The sequence below is a fragment of the Geotrypetes seraphini genome, chromosome 2, assembly GCF_902459505.1.
Source record: "Geotrypetes seraphini chromosome 2, aGeoSer1.1, whole genome shotgun sequence".
In the NCBI taxonomy this organism is placed as follows: domain Eukaryota; kingdom Metazoa; phylum Chordata; class Amphibia; order Gymnophiona; family Dermophiidae; genus Geotrypetes; species Geotrypetes seraphini.
In genome coordinates this window covers 141,520,842-141,543,612 of record NC_047085.1, presented here as the reverse complement: position 1 = coordinate 141,543,612, position 22,771 = coordinate 141,520,842, and the positions used below count along the sequence as shown (strand labels likewise).

Here is a 22,771-nt window from a genome sequence, read left to right as displayed (position 1 = left end):
TTTAAAAGTGGATAGATTCCGTACAAACGTAAGGAAGTTGTTCTTCACTCAGAGAGTGGTGGAAAACTATAATGCTCTTCTGGAGGATGTTATAGGAGAAAACACCCTCCAAGGATTCAAGACAAAGTTAGACAAGTTCCTGCTGAACCTGAACGTACGCAGATAAGGCTAGTCTCAGTTAGGGCGCTGTTTTTTGACCATAGGGCTGCCGTGTGAGCGGACTGCTGGGCATGATGGACCACTGGTCTGACCCAGCAGTGGCAATTCTTATGTTCTTACATTTATATATGTAATTTATTTACGTACAATGCTGTGCACGCCTTTCAGTGCTATATAAGTGATTAGTAGTAGTAACCTACTTAGAGAGTCATTGTTATGGAACATATCAGGTATGAACACAATAAATAAAATTTATTATACCAGTATCCTTTTTCATCTCTTGGTCTACCAATTTTTAATCCAGTCCACCACCTTAGGACCCATCTTCAGGCCACTCAATTTATTCCTGAGTCTTCTATGTGTATCAGAGCTTTGCGGAACTTCAAGTGAACCCTATCTGGTGTAATTCTTTAGTTACCAAATTGAAAATCCTCCAATAAGATTTATTAGCTACTCTTTCTTTCATCAAGAACAGCTGTGGTTTAAACCAGATGTCTTCTGACACTATATTCTCCAAATTGCACAAACTCCTGCATAACACCCATTACAGCATTTGAAAGGAATTTGTGGAATGAGCGGGCATAGGATGAAGTTAAGAGGTGATAGGCTCCGGAGTGATCTAAGGAAATACTTTTTTTAACAGAAAGGGTGCTAGATGCGTGGAACAGTCTTCCGGAAGAGGTGGTGGAGACAGAGACCGTGCCTAAATTCAAGAAAGCCTGGGATAGGCATGTGGGATCTCTTAGTGAGAAGAAGAGATAATTGTTACAGCGGATGGGCAGACTGTATGGGCCAGTTAGCCTTTATCTGCCATCATGTTTCTATGAGTATTTTATTGGTGGTAATCATAGATGGGGAAAGTGTGATGGATATAAAAAAGGTAATCCATTTTTTGTGCCATTTTAGAGGCATCCTTTCCTAAATTTAAAACAGTGTTGAAAACTTTATTACAGGGTCACAAAACAAAAAAGAACCCAACAGGTCCGCAGTGAATCCAACGAAACAAAGCACGGGGGTACTGTGGAGATGATGTCCGTGATGCCAGCATTTATTCAGTCAATCAAATGATGTAGAATCACATAACAACATTAAAATCCACATATGCTTTGAAAGTTGGGGACCCAACACGGTCCGTGTTTCGACTAAACCGTCTTCTTCAGGGGGTCCGGAAATATCTGATTTCAAAGAAAAATGCCATGGTGGATACACAAGAGATAGTACAGGCTTTTAGTACTGCGGCGGTGAGACAGAAATGCTCAGAGCAATGTTATGTGATTCTACATCATTTGATTGACTGAATAAACGCTGGCATCACAAACATCATCTCTGCAGTCCCGCCCCTCCCCCCTTTTTTTTAAAATAAAGCTTTATTACAAGGCCATTGCTTCTGAGTGACTATTTGAGGACAGGGACCTCATTGGCAGGGTAGCTCTGTCACAGTTTCTCTACTGCAGTTCTGCACACCTGGATCTCATGTTTTGCATCCCCACCTATTCTTCCCCTCCTTTCCCCACAATATACACTTCTCCCTCCGTATTCACAGTTTCAGCAATTGCGGTTTCGATTATTTGCGGGTTTTTTTTAGCTTGCTGGCTTCTCCCCCCAAATCGCTGATTCCCAGCACTTTCTTCACCATGTTTTGCCTCTCCTAAAGGCCAACCAGAATAGGCCAGGGAGTCTTAGGCCCCTCCTATGGGCCTATTCTGGTTGGCCCAGGCGCCTTAGGCCCCACCTGTGGTCAGGGTTTCAGACGCCTGGGCCAATCCGGCCCCATTCTGCAGCCTCAGTCCACTTCAGGCACCTGCATACAAAACATGCGCATGATCCGCCCCCCTATCCACACCTACTTTCTAGTAGATGCCTTGGACTTGAAAGTGGTAGGCGCTACTGAGTTAGGAACCCACCACCCAATTCATTTTAATCTTTGCCAATTATGAGCTGCTAATTGCTCATAATTGGCACCAATTAAGCTTTTTAAATAATTACCCCACCCCCCTCCTTTTTACAAAGCCGCGGTAGAGGTTTCTACCGCAGCCCGGAGTGCTAAATGCTCCAACACTCATAGAATTCTACAGCTTAGTAAAAGAGGGTTTAAGTTAGGCGCACCTATCTAGATGTCTAACTTTAGGTCTCTTATATAGAATCAGGGCCAATGTGCACAAACTACTGCTTCTGCTGCTAATGCATGGTCTGATGCACCGCAGTGCATGCAGGCTTCCACAGTGACTATCCAGCATGCCCATATTTGCACATAATTTTGAATACCTGTTATTATCTATGATTTGTTTATTACCAAGAGCATAACGCATTTTTTTTATGCATGCATTAGGAGCATGTGCACTGAACATAAGTGCAGAGCTTCAACACACACTTTATTACATTGGCCTTACAATGCACTGTTTTGAATGTTAGTATCGTTCACCCCAATTTTTAATAATGAAGGGTATGGCTTAGAAAATAAAGACACCACTAAAGTAAGTGATTCAGATATATTTTTTAAAATTTACCTTATTAGTATTGCTATTCTCTTTTATATTTTGGCATTTTTTGTCTTGTGGAGTGTTTGTATATATGTGGTTTCTAGTAAATATATTATTTCTCTTTGTTTTCTTTTCTTTTTTTTTGTCCTTTCCCACTATAGGCACCTTTTACAAAGCTATGGTATCGTTGCTACAACAGTGAATGCACCAAATCCCATTAAATCCTATGGGCTTTGATGCATCTACCATGACATCATTCCTACCTGAGTTTTGTATAGTATCTTTGCTTTTGATGAGGCCTGGTGATGTACCTGATAGGTTCCTTGCCTACACCACCCATAACCCGAGTTTCAATCCTACACAGGGATTTCTGTCAGGTAGCTGACATCTGCCCAACTCAGGCGGTAAATGAGTACATAGTCATAACTGAGAGAAGGGAACAGTTCCAACATATCTATGTGCTGTTTCCCACCCATCTGGAACAATTCCAAACTTCAAAAGAGGTAGAGATCATATTGTGCAGATAAGGAAGGCAGACTCAGATTTTAAGAATATGAAGAGTTATACCAGGTCAGACCAGGTCCATCTAGCCGAGTATCCTGTTTCCAATAGTAGCCAATCCAGGTCACAGTACCTGGCAGAAATCCAAATAGTAGCAACATTCCATGCTACTGATATCAAGGCAAGCAGTGGCTTCCCCCATGTTTGTTGCAATAGCAGACTTTGGACTTTTCCTCCAGGAACTTGTCCAAACCTTTTTTAAACCCACTATACTAACCGCTGCTACAATATTTTCTGGCAATGAGTTCCAGAGCTTAACTATTCATTAAGTGAAGAAATATTTCCTTCTATTTGTTTTAAAGGTATTTCCATATAACTTAATTGAGTGTCCCCTAGTCTTTGTGATTTTTGAAAAAGTGAAAAATCTATTCACTTTTTTCTCATTCTACATCATTCTCAATCATATTGCAAGCTGAAAAGCCCTACCATCTTTAGTCTTACCTCATATGAGAGATGTTTCATCCCCTTTATCATTTTGATCACCCTTGTTTGAACCTTTTCTAATTCTGCTATATCTTTCTTGAGATACGGGGACCAGAATTGAACACAATACTCAAGGTGAGGTTGCACCATGGAGCGATATAGAGGCATTATAATATTCTTGGTCTTATTTACCATCCTTTTCCTAGTCATTCCTAGCATCCTGTTTGCTCTTTTGGCACTTTTATGAGTAATGATGATGATATGGGATTGTGAAGTGCAGTTGTCATGTTCTTACGAGTTCTTTGACTGGACTGACCAATTAAAGAGAACCTAGAATCAGTCACCAGTATTGATGAGGACAATGAATGAGGTGAAGAAAGAGACAAAATGTCATGCTGTGCAGTATTAATTTTGGCTTCAAAGTGGGAAGCTAAGCTATTAGCAGAGGGTGTAGATATATCAGTATAGTCTGTGGAGTTTGAAATAATTTGAAAGAGCCTGTCAGTGTTTGGAGCTTTATTAATCAATCTGGAGAAATAGTATCTCTGAAAAGAAATACTGTACTTACTCAAATATAAACCTAGATTTTGGGACCAAACAAATGGCCCAAAAATAGGGGTGAAAAAACCAAGGACTGCAGTGGAAGTAGAACAACAAATGAAAAACAAGAAAAAAAACTGCAGACAAAATGTACAAGATGCAGGCTGGGTTTATTATATCAATTATTAAAGGAGGTCATTATTACCACCTTTCACAAAACCAAGGGACCCAACACGGTCCGTGTTTCGGTAAACACGCCTTCTTCAGGGGTCCAAAGTTGATAAGGTTTTGAATTAAACCGCAATTCAAACTGATAGTAAACAAAAGCCTGTGCAAATTTGGGATGATCGCTATCCGATGATCTCAGCATAAACTTGCAATACAGCAAAACAGGGGGCTCAGTTTATATTTATTTATTTAATTTATTTTCCATCCTGTTCTCCCCAACAAGCTCAGAACAGGTTACTCGAGTCATCTCCCCTCTAAGACCCATCACAGGCCTTTCCCTGGGCAGACCTTAAGCCCTGCTGTTCCATTGGTGAACCAGGGCAAAGAGCGGTCCTCCTGTGCTTCTGCCCCGTGCAGTCTCACTGCTCAGAATGACTGATGCGAGTTCCCACAGTGATTGTTGTTTATTTACTCCATTTTCATGAAGAAATTCACCCAAAGCAATTACAAAACATTGAATAGCACTCGGATATTTTCCCTATCTGTCCCTACAGGATCAGAAATCTAACTGTAGTACCTGGGGCAATGGAGGAATTAAGTGACTTGCCCAGAGTCACAAGGAGCAGGCTGGGGTTGAACTCACAACTAGAGAATGACATGAGGACCAATTTTCCCCTATCCCCACAGGAATTCAATTTCCCCATCCCGTCCCCACGAGTTTTGTCCCTGTCCCTATGCCATTCCTATAAGATCTGCCTTAACCGCACAAGTCTCGAACACTTATGATTTTAAAGTGTTTGAGGTTTATTCAGATGAGGATGGAGCTTGCAGGGATGGGGCAGGGACATAGAAACATAGAAACATAGAAATAGACGGCAGATAAGGGCCCACGGCCCATCTAGTCTGCCCACCTTAATGTCCCTCCCCTACCTTTGCCCTGTGAATAGATCCCATGTGCCGATCCCATTTGGCCTTAAAATCAGGCACGCTGCTGGCCTCAATCACCTGTAGTGGAAGACTATTCCAGCGATCAACCACTCTTTCAGTGAAAAAGAATTTCCTGGTGTCACCTCGTAGTTTCCCGCCCCTGATTTTCAACGGATGCCCTCTTGTTGTCGTGGGACCCTTGAAAAAGAAGATATCTTCCTCCGCCTCGATGCGGCCCGTAAGATACTTGAACGTCTCGATCATGTCCCCCCTCTCTCTGCGCTCCTCGAGCGAGTATAGCTGTAATTTGTCAAGCCGTTTTTCGTATGGTAGGTCCTTGAGTCCCGAGACCATCCGGGTGGCCATTCTTTGCACCGACTCCAGTCTCAGCACATCCTTGCGATAATGCGGCCTCCAGAATCGCACACAGTATTCCAGGTGGGGCCTCACCAGGAAAAGAACTCGCGGGGCTGGGACAGGAAAATGTGTTCCTGCGGGGACGGGGGGAAAAATTTGTCCCCGTGCTGTTCTCTAATTCTCTGCTCACAACCTCAGGGCCGAGGCAGCAGCACTAACCACTAGGCCACTCACTCCCACAATAACAGATGTGAGTTTGGTTTATATTCGAGTCAACTTTTTTCCCCCTTATGGGGGGAAAAGGGTTACTACCTCTGTTCATATTTGAATAGGTTTATATTTGAATATATACGGTAAGTAATTTCTTAAAAAATAGTCAGCTGTCAACTGTTTATATGCCTGTAGAGCATTTTTAGTACAATGTTTCCTCCACATTCGTTCTTTTTGAGAAGACTTAATGGTTTATTTTTCTTGTGAAGTCGGCGATGTGTCTTTGCTAGTGCAACCATATGTAGTGCCGAAAGTATAGAAGTGCTCCCTGTGGTTACTTTCTCATCCAGGGGAAGAGTAGAAAAGTGAAGTTTTAGATGATCATCCAGGTTGTTCATTGCTATAGCATGCAAGGCTCTGTTTTGGCAGGCATAAGAGCTATTTTCAGGTGAATTAAAGTTAAAGAGGGAATGATCAGTCCAGGGTAAAGGAATGACGGTTATGTATCATTGCAGTTAGATTAGAGCTAGTTAATATAAGATCTAGAAAAGGGGTACCCACACTTTTTTTTTGCTTGTGAGCTACTTTTAAAATGACCAAGTCAAAATGTTCTACCAACAATAAAATTTTAAAAAACACAAAGCACACTGTGCGCAGAGAAAATGTTAATTATCATTTATATTCAGGGTGTTTTCCAAGATGTCAAGGCAGATGACTTTAAAATATGCAATGTCACCTCAGTAGCAACTATACAAAAATAGACAAATATACCCCATCCCCTTTTACTAAACTGCACTAGTGGTTTTAGTGCAGGGAGTTGTGCTGAATGCCCCGGGCTGATCCCGATGCTCATAGGATCCCTGCGCTAAAAACTGCTATTGCGGTTTAGTAAAAGGGGGCCATAGTGCAAAATATAGACAGCAGACATAAATTCTCAAAATGGACACATTTTGATCACTAAATTGAAAATAAAATCATTTTTCCTACCTTTGTTGTCTGGTGATTTCATGAGTCTCTGGTTGCGCTTCCTTCTGACTGTGCATCCAATATTTCTTCCCTTCTTTCTGCCTTGTGCATGTTTCCTCTCCTCCAGACCTCATTCCATTCCTCAACCAACATCTCTCTCTGTCCCTCCATGAGTCCAACTTTTTCTTCTCTCTCTGCCCCTCCCCTTTCTTTCTTTCTTTCTTTCTTTCTTTCTCTCTCTCCCTGCCGCCTTTCTTTCTTTCTTTCTGTCTATCTTTCTCTCTCCCTGACCCCTTTCTTTTTTCTGTCTTTCTCTCTCTATCTCTGTATTCCTGCTCCCTTTCTTCCTGCTGTCTTTCTCTCTCCCTGCCTCTTTTCTTTCTTTTTCTTTCTTTCTTTCTCTCTCTCCCTGTCCCCTTCCTTTCTTTCTGTCTTTCTCTCTCTCTCCCTCTCCCCCTTTCTTTCTTTCTGTCTTTCTTTCTCTCTCCCTGCCCCCACCATGCCACTGCCACAGATTTCTCCCTGCTTTCCCGACATCAGGCCAGGTGCATACAAGTGCTGAGCTCACAAGCCTTCCCCTCCTCCAACAGCTGGACCGGAACTTCCTCTCCGATGTCAGAATTGATGTCGGGGGGGGGGGGAAGGGGGAGAATTGTGGGCCCAGCACTTGTACATGCCTGGCCTGGTGTCGGGGAAGCAGGAAGAACAGAATTCAAAGGCAACGCGAGTCTATCATGGCTTTGCGATCGACTCGCATTGCCTTTGCGATCTACTGGTCGATCGCGATCGACCTTGTGAGCACCCCTGATCTAGAATATGTCCTGCAGTGTGGGTAGGTGTAAAATTGCAAGTTCTGATAGAATTGAGTGAAATCCTTAACAAGATGACCTCATGTGACTTCCAAGTGAATATTAAAAACACCTAGTAGAATCATTATGGATGAAGAGGGAGTCGATGTTACTAGTGGGGGTTGATACATATGTACAAAATGAATAGGGGATAAGGTATGTAGCTGAGTGATTTGTTTATTAAATTTTCTATACCATTCTCCCAAGGGAGCTCAAGATGAGTGATGCGTGAAAGGCATTTTGATCATCTGTGGATAAAATAATATTTATATCCCATTGGACATGTTTGAATAAGATAAGATATATGGCAAAGAACCCAGTAGAACCACTCTCTCTGTTATAGTATTAAAAATGCTCAGAAATTTATTTTAATAAAGACCAAACGAGTCATGCCCCAGCATATTGTCTCTACTTTTTTAATCATAGCACTGCACAGAGAAACTGTATCTTGAACAAATCACCATTTCAAGCTGTTATAATATTCAATAGAAAAGCATTGACCTATCTGCAAGACGTTTTCTCTCTCATGATGGGTTTTGACGCGTTTCACTTGTGCTGTTTCAGAAAATCCGAAATACGGAAGCTTCACAGTTTGCTGGTCTCACACTATTCATCCACGTGGCAATTTTCAGCCAAGAGGGTGGGAGGGGGGGGGGGATGTTAGATTGCAAGCTGTCTGGGGAGAGGAAAATGCCTACTGTATTTGAATGTAACTTACCTTGAGCTACAACTGAAAAAAAAAAGTGTGATAAATGAAAAAATCCCTTCTTCCTCTTTTCTCAAATGTATCCCTTGAAATAGTGTTATACTTCCTTGAGTCATGGAGCTTGTGAGATTTTTTTGCACAAGTTCTTCATTATGCATACTAATGAGCCACTTGATATGCATTTCCGTGCTTTGCATTTCAATTTTATTTAACATGCATTATGGTAAAACAAATCTTGCATTAAGGGCAAATAACTTAAGTATTATATTTAATAAGCACTAGTTGTCAAATAACAAACATTTTTTCTATTAATACACCTTAGTAATTCTCTAGGCAATATTCAGCCAGCAGGTGTCAGTGGGTTTTTTTTTTTTTTTTTTGGGGGGGGGGTGTTATTTTTTTAAATGCACAGACTGTTGCTGGCTATATTAGACCTGATATTCAATGTCAGGCTATGGCTGGGCACCAACATTGAATATTATTGTCTGACTGTACTTTTCCTGGTCCAGGGTCTCAGGTCTCAGGTCCCAAGTCCCAGATCCCAGCCAATATTCAGCCAGGCACTTGTTTTGACACTTACATGGGTCCTGGCTGAACATCGTCTAGGACCCACATAAGGGTATCTGGCAGTTTTCCCACCCCCAATTCCTAGCCCTCTTCCCCTACTCTAAGAGCAAGGTCCCCCATCTTTATTCCCCTCCCTCTCCCCCTCCGCAAGAGCAAGGCGTCTCCCTACCCACCCCCATCCCTTATAGTTGCTCCAGGCAGGAATGATCCCCACTTGGTCCTGCCCATCATGGCTGCACTTCAAAATTGCTACCACAACCTCTAGTGGCAGCCTCATGGTACTACTATGTGTCGCAGAAAATCTCCCAGGTGAATCTGTTTCCTATAGGTTATCTTTCTTGCACAAAACAGTACCAGCAAATTCTCTGGCAAAGCTGTCTTATCCTAGATGACTTTCATATTGAGTAAATACCATCTGATGTATTACTGCCTGCCTTTCCTATATCTGGTAGTGTTTTTGAGATAATAAAATTGTACTACACTACAAAATGATTTGTTTCTTGGGCTCATGTTTTGTTTCTCTGCTTTCAGCCATCCTCAAGGAGGATTGGTCTGTCTTGTGCCAACTGCCACACCTCAACCACCACCTTGTGGCGCAGGAATGCGGAGGGGGAGCCTGTCTGCAATGCATGTGGACTCTATATGAAATTGCATGGGGTAAGGATCTGTTTTGTTACTCTCATAGCTTGTGCAACATATTAACATAAGAATAGCCTTACTAGGTCAGACCAATCGTCCATCTAGCCTGTTCTCATGGTTTAGTACCTGGCAAAAATCCAAAGAGTAGCAGCATTCCATGCAACCGATCCAGGGCAAGCAGTGAAGAAAATATGTTACAGGCAAAATCTTAAGGGCTCCTTTTACAAAATTCACGGTAGCAATTTCCCTGTAGCAAATGCATCGAAGCCCATTCAGTTTAGGGTTACCATGCCCCATTCCACCCCAGCACCGCCCTGTTCTATCTCTAGCTCTGCCACATTCGGCCTCAAGCCCCACCCCATCCCACCCCCAGCCCTGCCCCCAGCAAGCTTCCATCTATTCCTCCGGGACACATCTGAAGGCCTCTGAGCATGATCCGCACATGCTCAGAAGCCCTCCAGATGTGGTCAGAGCTTTACAAAACCCAGACAAACTGCTGGGCATGTCTGGGTTTTCACGGACATTTGGGAACCCTAATTCAGTTCCTATGGGCTTTGGTGCATTTGTTATGGGAGAATCGCTAATGCAGCTTTGTAAAAGGTGCCCTAAATTCCAAAATATATTGCATCTTTGCCCTTGATTATTACTTGGCATCTCTTTCTATCAATCAATTAAACTATCCACCAAAAAATACAAGTTTGCTTTGAAGTACGTCAACTCCTCATTCAAAATAATATTAAAAAATTAAAAAAAATATATATAATGTGCTCAGACCCATAACACAAGATAAGCAAGGGTTACCATGGGTCTATCATAGTCACATCAATGTCTCAACTGCTTATGTGACTGCTTCAGGAGAAGTCCTTCTCTTGAAGCAGCAGGAAGTCATGAAACAAGTGGCCCTTGTCAGGAATTGGTTTTCCTCTCTGGCTGGATGTATGGACTGCTGAAAATAAGCTACTTTGGATTGGATGTGAAGTTTCATCAACTCGACTGAAAATCTTTGACTTTAAGATAAGTGCTTATTTTGCCCGAGAGGTTTACATTGACATTTTCTTGAACTTCAGATGATTTGCATAAGAAGTTCTGATTTGGAACAGTAGAGTCTGGGTTTTTGTAGAAGTCTTTTTCTACTATCCTTTTATAGGAGAGGCTTTTTTTTTTATTGTTCTGTTTTTCCTGACTGTTAAGAGCAAGCCAGTGATATGAGCTGGGCTTCTGAACCCTATAGTGGTCTATTTTGAAGCCTGTTTTCTGGTTTTGAGGTTTGCCATTTGATAATAATTACTGTCTCCGTCTGTCCCCACTGGAATCAAACAAGCAAATCCATCCCATCTGTCTTCGCTGGAATCAAATCTGTCCCCACAAGTAATCTCTTCTGTCCCCATAAACTTCAGAAGTAGTTATTTCATTTAATTATGTTACTAAATTAGAGGATTTGGTAGAGATCCATTTACAAATATGCAAAGACAATCTATTAATATGGAAACATTAATTGGGAAGAATATATACTTTGTAAATGGGTTTCTGCCAGAGCCTCTAATGTAAATATAAAATATAAATACTTCAGCTAATGAGAACCCTCAAGCTATGTCGACTGAAGACTTCTTCTGAAGGTGACCAAATTTCCTTTTACCAAGCTTGGCAGGAAGCAGCAACATTCCTAAGCCACAGATGCTAGCACCTCAGTGGCTCAAGGATGAAGCCAGCGACTTCTACACTTGGTAGAAGAGAATTCTGGCCACCTTTGGAGGAGGTCCTCAGGTGGCAGTGCTCAGGATTCCCCACCAGCAACAGCAAGGGTCAGCAAATACTTAAACACTGGAGAAATAAAAACAGAAATGCATTTCCTTTTCTATTGAACACAAAGGCATTTGCTATATACATTTCCCAAAGCTAATATATTTCAGTCAATAAATTTCTTGTTTTACCTTTGTTGTCTGGAGATTTATTTTTCCATCAGGTTGGTTCCAGTTTCTCTTTGTTTCTGCTTTCCTCCTGTCTTCTGCACATCCTTCTTCAAGCGGCTGCTGTCCATTGGCTCCTTCTACCATGGTCCAGCATTTCTCCCTCTCTCTTCCCTCCCTCCCATTGTACAGCATCCTCACTCCTTTCTATCCTGCATCTAGCTCTCTCTTTTTCCCTTCCCGACCCCTGCACAGCAGGCTAGTAAATGTAGGCTAGTAAAATGCTGGCCTACATTGTAAGTAGACGTGGCCACTGAGCTTATTGCGGCAAGGGATCTCCCTACTGTGATAAGTTTAGCAGCCTCACCGCAGCCACATATCCCCACCAACGATTGTGGCAGGAGGGATGCCCAGTCCCTCCTGCCCAGCAACCCCCCTCCCTACAGATCACTGGCAGGAGGGATGCCAATTTGTGTATGAATATATCATATTCCTGACACCCCCTCCCCCCCGTAGATTGCCAGCAGGAGTGATGCTCAATCCCTCCTGCTGAAACTCCCCCACCCCCTCTGTAGATCGCTGACAGGAGGGTGCCCAGCCTCCTTCTGGGCTCCTCCTTCTCCCACTGCCCCCCCCCCCCCCCGTAGATCACAAGCAGGAGAGATGCTCAATCCCTCCTGCTGGAAACCCCCCCCCCAATAGATTGCCCAGCCCAGACCCCACTTCCACCCCTGCCCAGACTCCACCTCCACCCCCACCTGAATCCCCCACTAGAACCCCTTCTAACCCCACCTGAACTTCCCCGGAACCCCCCCTGACCCCCCTCTATCCTTATTTGAGTCAACCTTTTTTCCTCCTTTTTGGGGGAAAAAAGGTTACCTCGGTTTATATTCAGATCGGTTTATATTTAAGTATATAATATATGGTCTAACATTTATTATGAAAAAATGTGTTTAAATATTATTTGTGTTTGAATACATCATATTAATTGCATATAGAATTTAAGATTTATAAGAAAAAAATATATATTTATAAAAATTGTAGAGTATCTTATTGTTACATGTAATATTTATTTATGTATTAGTTAAAGATTCCCCTATATAATTTATTTGGTGGGATATAAGATTGCACATAACATAACCAAATCAAATTATGCGAAAATCTGTTGTAGGTGCCAAGGCCACTCGCCATGAAAAAAGAAGGGATACAAACCCGGAAACGAAAACCAAAGAACACAAATAAATGCAAGAGTTCCTCTGGTAAGTGAAATGTACATAGATGATACTCCTTGCATCATGGCTGCAAAATTTGAAAGCTTTGGCTCTAATTGCATCGACTTCTATTGCAGGTAACAATAACAATCCAGTTATTATGACTCCAACTTCTACATCTTCTGCAAACTCAGATGACTGTGTGAAAAGTGCCTCCCCGAACAGACAAACTGTGTCCTCCTCTGGGGTAGGTCCTGAAATGATATCTTCTAAGCACATCAAAGGATGTTATCATAGCTATTATCTTATCAAGCAGTACAGTAATCTAAACAAAGCATGGTTTTAGTGTCCTGGTGGCCTGCCTCTTGAAGGCAGTTACATAGGAAAGTAAACAGGATGACATGCTTGGCCATTTTGCAGACCTCTTAATTACAACCAATATAGTTTCTATAGTTAAATTCAGTGATCATCTATTATTTATTTGTCCACTGATATTTAAATTCTGGAAGTCGATTTGGGGGACAAATAAATACTATATTATTTAGAATCTGATATTTCACTAACATATGAAGCCATTATATGTGGTACTATGTTACACGTTAAACCTCCCCTCGATAAATATAAAAGTCGGCTCTTCCTGATCTTTACTGGAATAGCTGTTCAATTGATCACAAAAAATTGCAAAAATTATGATAGATTAAACTACACATTTTGGTGGACAAATGTATGTAATACATACAAATATGAGAAAATGAATGCTGACTGTTTGGGATACAGTGTTTTTTTTTACAAAATATGGGGTCCATTGGCTTTATTTGCTGATTCACATTAAGAGTTTTTGTTGTTCTAAGATTTTATCATTACACATCCGGGAGGGTGAGAGGTAATTGGAAAAAAAATATGTATATTAAATTTTAGTTTTATTTGTAATAAGTTACTTGGTATTATCATTATTTGATAGAAGGGTGGGTGGGTAAAGTAATGCTTTTTATATTAATTGTATGAAGTGGTGTATTCTATGAAAATTGTTCTGTATTTTAACAAATGTAATACACTGATGTAGTTTATAAAATAATAAAATTAAAAATATATATATATAGTTAAATTCAGAAAGGCAAAGTCAAAGAGGCCACATTTGAACACTATTTCCCAGTTTTGCACAGAAACTATATTAGCCACCTGCCATGTATCCTGAGATCCAATAGCCTTTCTGCTTCTGGAGAAAGTGGGAATTTGAGTACGCTATAATGAGTTTTATTGGATCAACTTACCATAACTCTAGGCAAAATGTGATGCAGCACATGAGATTTCCAGGTCACATAGGTCCCTTAGGCATGACATCATCTTGTGTTTAAATAAGTCGTATGCTGGACACTAGGGAGCAAATTCTATGGTGGCCTACCGCTGCCTAAAAGCTAATCAGGACACACGTTATTTGGGGAAAATAAAACTCCTGAGACAGGCTGCGTACATTGTAGGAACCTCCGGGAACCTAGTGAGGTGCATAGGGCCACCTAACCTCACCTAAGGCTAGGCGTGGTTTCGCCCAGAAGTGGCCTTAGGCGAGCTTAGGCATCCCTAGGTGACCCTAGGCACCTCCCTAAGTCAGTGGAAGGTGCCAGAAATGCAGGTCAGCAAAATGATGGTCTACTTTTCTTGTTCCTTCAAGTAAATGTGGCCGCTGAACTGATCGGCAAGCAAACCTGCCTACCGCGATCAGTTTAGCAGCTGCAGCAGGGACCTTGCCCCCCTCCCCCGTGAAGGCTATTGGCAGGAGGGATGCCCAGTCCCTTCTACCGGGACCCCTGAAGCCTGCCTCCCCACCCCCAAATGTCCACAGCAGGAGGAGTGCCCAATTCCTCCTCCCGCTACCCCACCCCTCCTGCTGGACACCCTCCCACCCCCCAAAATGACCCTAAATGCTGACAGTGACAGTGAGACAAATGTGTGTGAGTCAGAGCAAACCTGAAACTGAAAGCACACATTGGCGCCAGCTTCCAGCTTAAATATTAGACTTCCAAGTACAAAAAAATTGGAAAACTTATATTTTAAGGTGCAGAAAACAGGCACCAAGGCATGCTTCCATTTCAGGCTTGCCTGGCACATGTGCACAAGAGCTGAGCTTATCACAGCTCTTGTGCGCATGCACCAGTCTCGTTCATCCCCCTTACCATTCTAATGTTCACTACTAACAGCCTGCACATAATTTGCGTGCCATTGGCGTTGAGCATTGGGAAGTTATTTTGCTGCGCTTTCTTGTGATATTTCCTGGCACTGTTCTGTACAGCGCCAAAATTTTGAGCATCGGCCCATGAATGTACCAGTCTTAGTTTATAGAAGCTTTATTGGACTATCGTGGAGGTAGAAGGATCATTATCAAGAATTTTTAATGTTGATTCAAGTAGTATTTGAATGCCGTTAATGGTAAAAAGATGTGGCAAAAAAAAAATCACAGCTTTTAATTTATCTGGGGCAGTTCATTGTGAATAGAAATAATATTTGATTGGTTTGACGGGTCAAAGATAGCAATTGGATGTCATTAGCATATAAGAATGAAGTCCATACACTGAATCAAAGGAGCAAGTGATATAAAAAAGATGTTAACCAGGAAAATAGAGCCTTGGGATATGCCACATATTGTAAGGCACTCTTTAGTCCTTACATTATTCCATTGTATTATGTATTTATAGTACAAAAGGTAAAACATGAACCAGGTCAATGCAATATCAGATCCCCCAATTTCTTTTAACCTCTGAATTTAGGGGCTCCTTTTACTAAGGTGCGCTAGCGTTTTTAGTGCATGCACAAGATTAGCGCATGCTAGCTGAAAAATTACCGCCTGCTTAAGAAGATGCAGTAGCAGCTAGCGCGCAGGGCAATTTAGCATGCGCTATTCCGTGCATTAGGGCTCTAACACACCTTTGTAAAAGGAGCCCTAAGTTACATAAGTCCAATAAAAATACTCAAAATAATTACATGTTTATGTATCCATCTTTAAAATAATGTTGCTCTAAGAGATTTCTGGACAAGACTTTTGCATTTCAGTTAGGAAAAATGAATTCCTGGTTAAGTATTCTGATTCTACAAGCACAATCATATTATGCTTTCAGGAAATTGTTAAAAACCTATCTGTTTGATAAGATTGTAACTTGAATATAGTTGTATCTCTGCCTATATGTATATTTCACTGATTGTACAGTCCTTCTTTGATGTGAACCGCCTGGAGCTCATGGTTGGGCGGTATACAAGAATAAAGATTATTATTATTATTCAAATGACCAACTAGCTCAAAGGCTGCAGAGAAGGGAAGAACAAGCTTATCTTGAATTTTCCCTCCCCCCCCCAAACTCCCAGGAGTCTTCCAACCTTCCCGAGGGTCACCAATGGCATCAGCAATAAAGACCTTATTTTATAAACTGTGATGCAGCTTTGCATGCTAAGTATAAGCCGGGTGCCCAACTTTAGAGAATTTGAGAGATAGTGCACATTATTGAAAACTAGTGTGCAGTTTTCAGAAACATTATGCATTCCTTCTGAAGAGTACACACTATTTACAACATAGGGGGGGAAAAACCCCCCAAAATTTCTGGGCTAACATGACATGCAGTATATGGAAAATTCCCATGTCATTTCAAATGAATGCATATGATTACCCTAAAACTGAATTACTGTAGGAATTCCAAATTTATGAGGTGCATTTGAAGTACCTAGATCGTCAGTTTATATGAAAGGTTATAGGACTTTTAGGGGGTCTTTTTACTAAGCTCTGATATGCATAAAGTGTGCTTACTGCAGGATAAAAAGCACTAGTATGGGGCGAGGGCGCTTTTAGGCAACCACAATAGTTTGGGGAATGGTGCGCACTATTCACACCAGCTGATTACACTTCCCCCTCTCCATTCACGGTTTCCGCACTTGCAATTTCACATAATCGGGATTTTTTTTGGGGGGAGGGGGAACCCCCCCCGCCCATATTTTTGCCTTCCCCCCGGCATCCCGGCCTTACCTGATGGTCTAGCGGGCTTTCGGGGCAGGAGCGATCTTCCTACGCTCCTGCCCCATGTAGATCGCCAATAGGAAATGGCTGCCATGAGCTCCCGCCGTAGTCTCGAGAGAAAAATTGAGTTCCTGTGGGGATGGGGAAAAATTGGTCCCCGTGTCATTCTCTATTGTAGACGCCTAAGTTCTTTAGTGAATCGTGCCTCTATGGAACCTAAGCCCCATTCCAATCCTAACCGTGCCTACTTAGGCAAAATGCACCATTAGGCATCCTTCTGGAGGCTTGATTCCAGCGCCTATACCTTCCGGCACCTACTTTTTTAAAATGTTTTTAATCAGTTTTAAACAACATGGTCAATTACCACACCGATTACATGAATACACGAATACAGGTTGTCCGGTGCGGTACTTGGAGAGACACCCCCCCCCCCCCCCCAGGAAAGAGACATGGGAGTATTGGTCGACAAGTCGATGAAGCCGTCTGCACAATTTGTGGCAGTGGCAAAAAGGGTGAACAGGATGCTAGGAATGATTAAGAAGGGGCTCACAAACAGATCGGAGAAGGTTATCATGCTGCTGTACAGAGCCATGGTATGCCCTCACCTGGAATACTGCATCTAGCACTGGTCACCGTACATGAAGAAGGACATAGTGCTACTCGAAAGGGTCCAGAGAAGAACGACTAAAATTGTTAAGGGGCTGGAGGAGTTGCCGTACAGTGAGAGATTAGAGAAACTGGGCTTCTTCTCCCTTGAAAAGAGGAGACTGAGAGGGGACATGATCGAAACATTCAAGATAATGAAGGGAATAGACTTAGTAGATAAAGACAGGTTGTTCACCCTCTCCAAGGTAGGGAGAACGAGAGGGCACTCTCTAAAGTTGAAAGGGGATAGATTCAGTACAAACGTAAGGAAGTTCTTCTTTACCCAGAGAGTGGTAGAAAACTGGAACTTTCTTCTGGATGCTGTTATAGGGGAAAACACCCTTCAGGGATTCAAGACAAAGTTAGACAAGTTCCTGCTGAACAAGAACGTATGCAGGTAAGGCTAATATCAGTTAGGGCACTGGTCTTTGACCTAAGGACTGCCGTGTGAGCGGACTGCTGGGCACGATGGACCACTGGTCTGACCCAGCAGCAGCAATTCTTATGTTCTTATGATTAAAATCAATTAAAACATTTAAGTTAGGTAGTAGTAGGGCCTAACCTACGGTGCCATTTATAGAAAATGGCCATAACCAATTAGCGTGTGGTTGATGCATGAACTCTTTCTGCCTACAAAATAGATGACAGTAAGGGCTCACTCGCTGATAGGGAAAATGGGGCCATTTTACTGCCATGTTAAAAGTGGCCTGAGACTGGATTCAAGATGGCGTCGAGGACGGACGCTTGATCGGGAGGCAGAGAGTCGCTGACTTTTTTCGTTAACTTACCACAGTAAAGACTGACCCGCAATGGGGAAAAGGAAGGGAACAGTTCGCCCTAACCCTCTGGCATCTGTCGCCCCGCAGATGATAAGTCAGCACACGATTTTGTCTGCCTTTGCCCACTCAGGTGTGTAGACACACGCTACTTCGGAGGTGAGCCCGGAGCTGTCGGGAGACCTCGACCTTGGAGTACTCCGGACGATTCTGAGTACGGAGCAAAGGTCAATTCCTCCCCAGCCCGGAAGTTTGGTGGTGCAGGGAGCTGCAGGAGCCCAGCAGCCCGGTGAGAGGAGTCTGGATTCCAGCAGAGGAGGGATGCCAACACTGGAAACTCAGGAGGAAGGTGCTAGCTTGGAAGTTCAATTAACCCCCCACCACCAGTGAAGTAGAGGTGAGAGGAACTTCTAGTGGGAACAACATTGGTTTTGGGGAATTGAAAAGACCTGCAAAGATTGATATGGAGGCGCTGTGGCAGGCCATATCTATAATGGACGCCAACCTAAAACTGAGTCTTTCAACAATTAAAAATGACTATGGAACTATCTATTCCAAAGTGGAACAGCAAGGTTTACATCTATCTAAATTAACTGAAAAATTGGAGAAACAAGAAGAAAATTTGAATGAAGTAAAGACTGTCCAGTTGGAATTGGTAAAGGAAAAATCATTTATTTCACGCAAATTGGAGAATGTTGAAAATTCACTTAGAAAAAATAATTTGAGACTCTTGTGGAACTATCTATTCCAAAGTGGAACAGCAAGGTTTACATCTATCTAAATTAACTGAAAAATTGGAGAAACAAGAAGAAAATTTGAATGAAGTAAAGACTGTCCAGTTGGAATTGGTAAAGGAAAAATCATTTATTTCACGCAAATTGGAGAATGTTGAAAATTCACTTAGAAAAAATAATTTGAGACTCTTGAATTTTAAGTGGAGATGGCGAGAAAATATTTTCGTGAAGTCCTAGCCATTCCTGTGGAAAATTTACCTCCAATTGTTAGGGCTTATTACCTGGATATAAAGAGACCTCAAGGGGAGTTGACCCCTAAAGAAACATCTAAGGACAATGTAGAAGTCTTTATTTTTGGAGAGTTCTCTTGAGGTGGTTACAGATAGAACTACTCTTTTGCTGACTCTAGCTCTGGAAAGTGATAGGGAATATGTTTTACGTTTATATTTCCGCCATTTAAATGAAAAATTTTTGGGCTCAAATGTTAGGATTTTCCCAGATTTATCATAAAAAACTCAGAGGCGTAGGAAGGAGTTCTTGACCTTGCGGCCCAGAACCCTAGCCCTCGGAGCTACTTTTTTGTTAAAGTTTCCAGCGAAATGTTTTATTTCCCATCAAAATAAAAATTTTCTTTTTTTTGAGCCTAAACAATTAATAGATTTTTTAGGACCAAAGGAAGGGTCGGTTTAGTCCATTGATTTATGACCTGACCATCCCGGCTGTAGCGTGGATAACCAGTGCTGTTACTCTATTCAGGATAATTTTCTTATTACAGTGGAATGTATTATTATTTTTTATTTCCTTGTCTTGAATCCATTATTTGTGGACTAAATAGATGTTTGTATTGCTTATACATTAATGCGTATGCATTTGTTAATTTTTATCTGTGCATATTCTGATCCTTTGTCAAAATTGTTATGCTTGATGAAATTATAAAACTATATAAATAAATAATTTTTTAAAAAAAGTGGCCTCGGCGCACAGGAAAGATCTAAATTGGGGAGAGTGCAGGCCACTTTTTAGTGCTGCTTGGTAAATGGGCCACTTAGAGTTTTAGTGGTAGATTATGATTGATTTTGCCATCCAAATGCATCAGCTTTTGATGGCTTTGGATTCACATGTAACAACAGTAGTTTATGTGAAGTTTTATGGACAAAACGTGTTTTATAAAACAAGTTTTTCATAGGTTCAACATTTTAAAAAAATCTGATACATTCCTTTGGAAAATTCTAAGTACAGTAGAATCCCGATTATCCGGGACTCAAGCAATTGGTACTCTTACCCAACCAGAAAAAAAAAAAAATCACCGGCAAAACTCCCCCAAAACCTGTCCTCCTTCCAGCCCCTGAGGCAGCAGTGACAGTGGTCCTGACCAGACAACCCCTCCATTCGTCCCTCCCTACAGCCCCAAAGCAGCAGTGGTCCTGACCCACCATACCTCCTCCCTCCCTTACACTAGGCGGCTGTGATCCTGATCCGCAAACCCCGTTACCTCCCTTCCTCCAGACACAAAGCAGCAGTGGCAGCGATCATGAACCATCAACCCCCCTCTCTTTTCAGCCCTGAAGCAGCAGTGGCAGTGGTCCTGACCCATCAACTCCTCTCCCTCCCTCCCTCCCTTACCCTCTTAAAGCAGCAATGGCAGCGGGTTAGTAGAAACAGTGCTGTAAACAGGCTGTTCATGGCCAGCTCCGGCAGGACCTTTCCTCTGCTGCATCACTTCTGATGCGGCAGAGGAAAGACCCTGCAGAGGCTGGCTGTGAGAAGCCTGTTTACAGCACTGCCTCTACTGACCAGCTGCTGCTGCTGCTTCATGTAAATAAGGGAGGGAGGAGGGTTGGCAGGTCAGGATTGCATTGGGTAAGTGAGTGGGGGGAGGGGGGATCCAATAGACCAGACCCATGCAGAGGGAGGGAAGGCAGACCCTGGGGAAGGGAGAAGGTTCAGCAGGGTGAAGGGGAGGGGAGATGGATGGATGCTGGATCCATATTGGGGGGAAGAGAGAAGATGGGGAAAGAAATTGAGCCATACCAGAAAGAAGGGTGGGAAAGGAGGAACAGATGTTGGACCTACTAGTGGGGGTGGGGAGATGAGGTGGGAAGGGAGACAAAACTATTTTATAGTAACTCTCAAGCAACCAGAAACTGTAGTTATCCGGCATCTACCAATCCCCATGGGTGCCGGATAACTGAGAGTTTACTATATATTTTTTTAAATCCAATTTAAATTTTCAAAAATGAAATTTTAATAAGCTAAACTGAGATAGATTGACCTTTACTATCTTTTTTCAGTTCTTCATTAATTACATTTATTTTTTCTTCAGATGAGTTCTGTGATGTCTGCTCAGGATGGGAGCACCAGCCCTGAAAATAGGGCACTCAAGTATTCAGGTCAAGAAGGGATATATGCTGGAGTCAGTCTAACCTCCACAGCTGACGTGACGGCGTCGGTGAGGCAAGATTCATGGTGTGCTCTGGCTCTTGCATGACGTGGCTGAAAATCAGGTTGGATACCCCTGCACAGTGCTGCAATCTTTAGATGCCCACTTTTTTTTGTCTTTCCACTCATCCAAGTAGCCGGAATGGTGAATAGAACTTTCCTTTCAACGTTTTGGTTATGGTGCCTTAAATAGAGGAGTATTTTCTCATGGTGCTCAGCCACTGACATTCAACTTTTCATCTATGCAAAAATAATGAGGCAAAGGGTATCTTTTCCAAAGTAAAGCTAATATACCAGGAAAGAGAAAACTCGCTTTTGCTGGTTCCTGAAAATATGCCTTCAACGTGTACAACAGTGCTGCCTCTTTGGTGTACGTTTGTTTCCCTTCTTATAATGGATTGGTCTTCTTAGAGGATCCCCCTACTATGTCAAGAGAAAGCTCCACACTAAAATCCAGAGAATATTTTTCTATTCACCTCTATGGATTGCTTCACCTTCTTCCAGCTCTAGGGATTGCTGCATTCCCTCCTATTCACTGTTTGTGCATCCTGTATGAAGATGTGTGCCTTACCTGTCTCCATCTCTGGCACAAATGGTTTTGGATCCCGGTCGCTGTGTCCTTCCACCTGCTGTAGCTTAATGATAACAACACTCAACGGTTGGTGATATAAGCTGTTTCCCACTGCCTTACGTGTATCACATAGTTTCACTTCCACTAGTTTGACTTGGGGATCATTATAAGACTTCAGTGGGCACCCCAAGGCAGCGAATGGAATCCTTTACGCTAGAAGGTGATGTTAAAGCATAGCAAGCTGGGGATATGATGGAAATCTGAAGATGTTTGAGGTATGGGCAGCTCAACAGTTTCAGCCAGAGTGACTAGCTTCTACTGTAGCACATACTCAGTAGACAGACTGGTGCTGGTTAACTGGTGACCAGATTCCTTTTATTTTTTTAACCTGGGTTTACCCATTTTTTGCATCAGAGTTAAAATAAAGACAATCACAGATGGATGCTGCAGTTGTTTGGTACAAGCTTTTTCTCAGTTCATAGTTTTTTGTCTCCCAACTGCCCCTCCCCCCAAAAAAAGAAGCAAAATGACCAAAAAAAAAAAAAATCCCTTACTGGGCACAATGCAGACATGCATTTTATCTTTGCCTTTCAGTACAACCGAAGATTTTACAAATTACAGTTGTACAACTGAACTGCAGTCAGTCATGACTTTGTAAACAGGGTAGCAAACAATACTTCCAAGTACACAATATATTTTTTAAGAGAAGTGCAATTTGCGTTGCAGCAATCAGTGTTAAATCACATGCATATGATTTAACCACTTTTGTTTTTCTTTGTTTTGTAATTAATGTAAACGTTTTAACTTAATGGTACTTTAATAATTTAAAAAAAACAAAAAACACCCCACAAAGTTAACTAGGCCTCCTCATAAGTTCCTTGTATTGCGACAAACATCCCATTGGTGTGTCTTCAGTTTTGCCTTTTATTTTGTAAAGAAC

At 42.1% G+C, this 22,771-nt stretch overlaps 1 protein-coding gene across 4 annotated transcripts in view; it reads left to right on the top strand.

The window, feature by feature from the left end:
- GATA6 (GATA binding protein 6) overlaps positions 1-22,424 on the top strand; it is an 80,588-nt gene extending 58,164 nt beyond the window's left edge. For all 4 annotated transcript variants that reach the window (XM_033933902.1, XM_033933904.1, XM_033933900.1 and 1 more), the window contains exons 4-7: positions 9,444-9,569; positions 12,630-12,717; positions 12,807-12,916; positions 21,145-22,424. In XM_033933902.1, the coding sequence (XP_033789793.1) occupies positions 9,444-9,569; positions 12,630-12,717; positions 12,807-12,916; positions 21,145-21,309 (489 nt within the window). In that variant the 3' untranslated portion in view covers positions 21,310-22,424. The remainder of the gene's footprint in view (positions 1-9,443; positions 9,570-12,629; positions 12,718-12,806; positions 12,917-21,144) is intronic.
- The last annotated feature ends 347 nt before the right edge of the window (positions 22,425-22,771 follow it).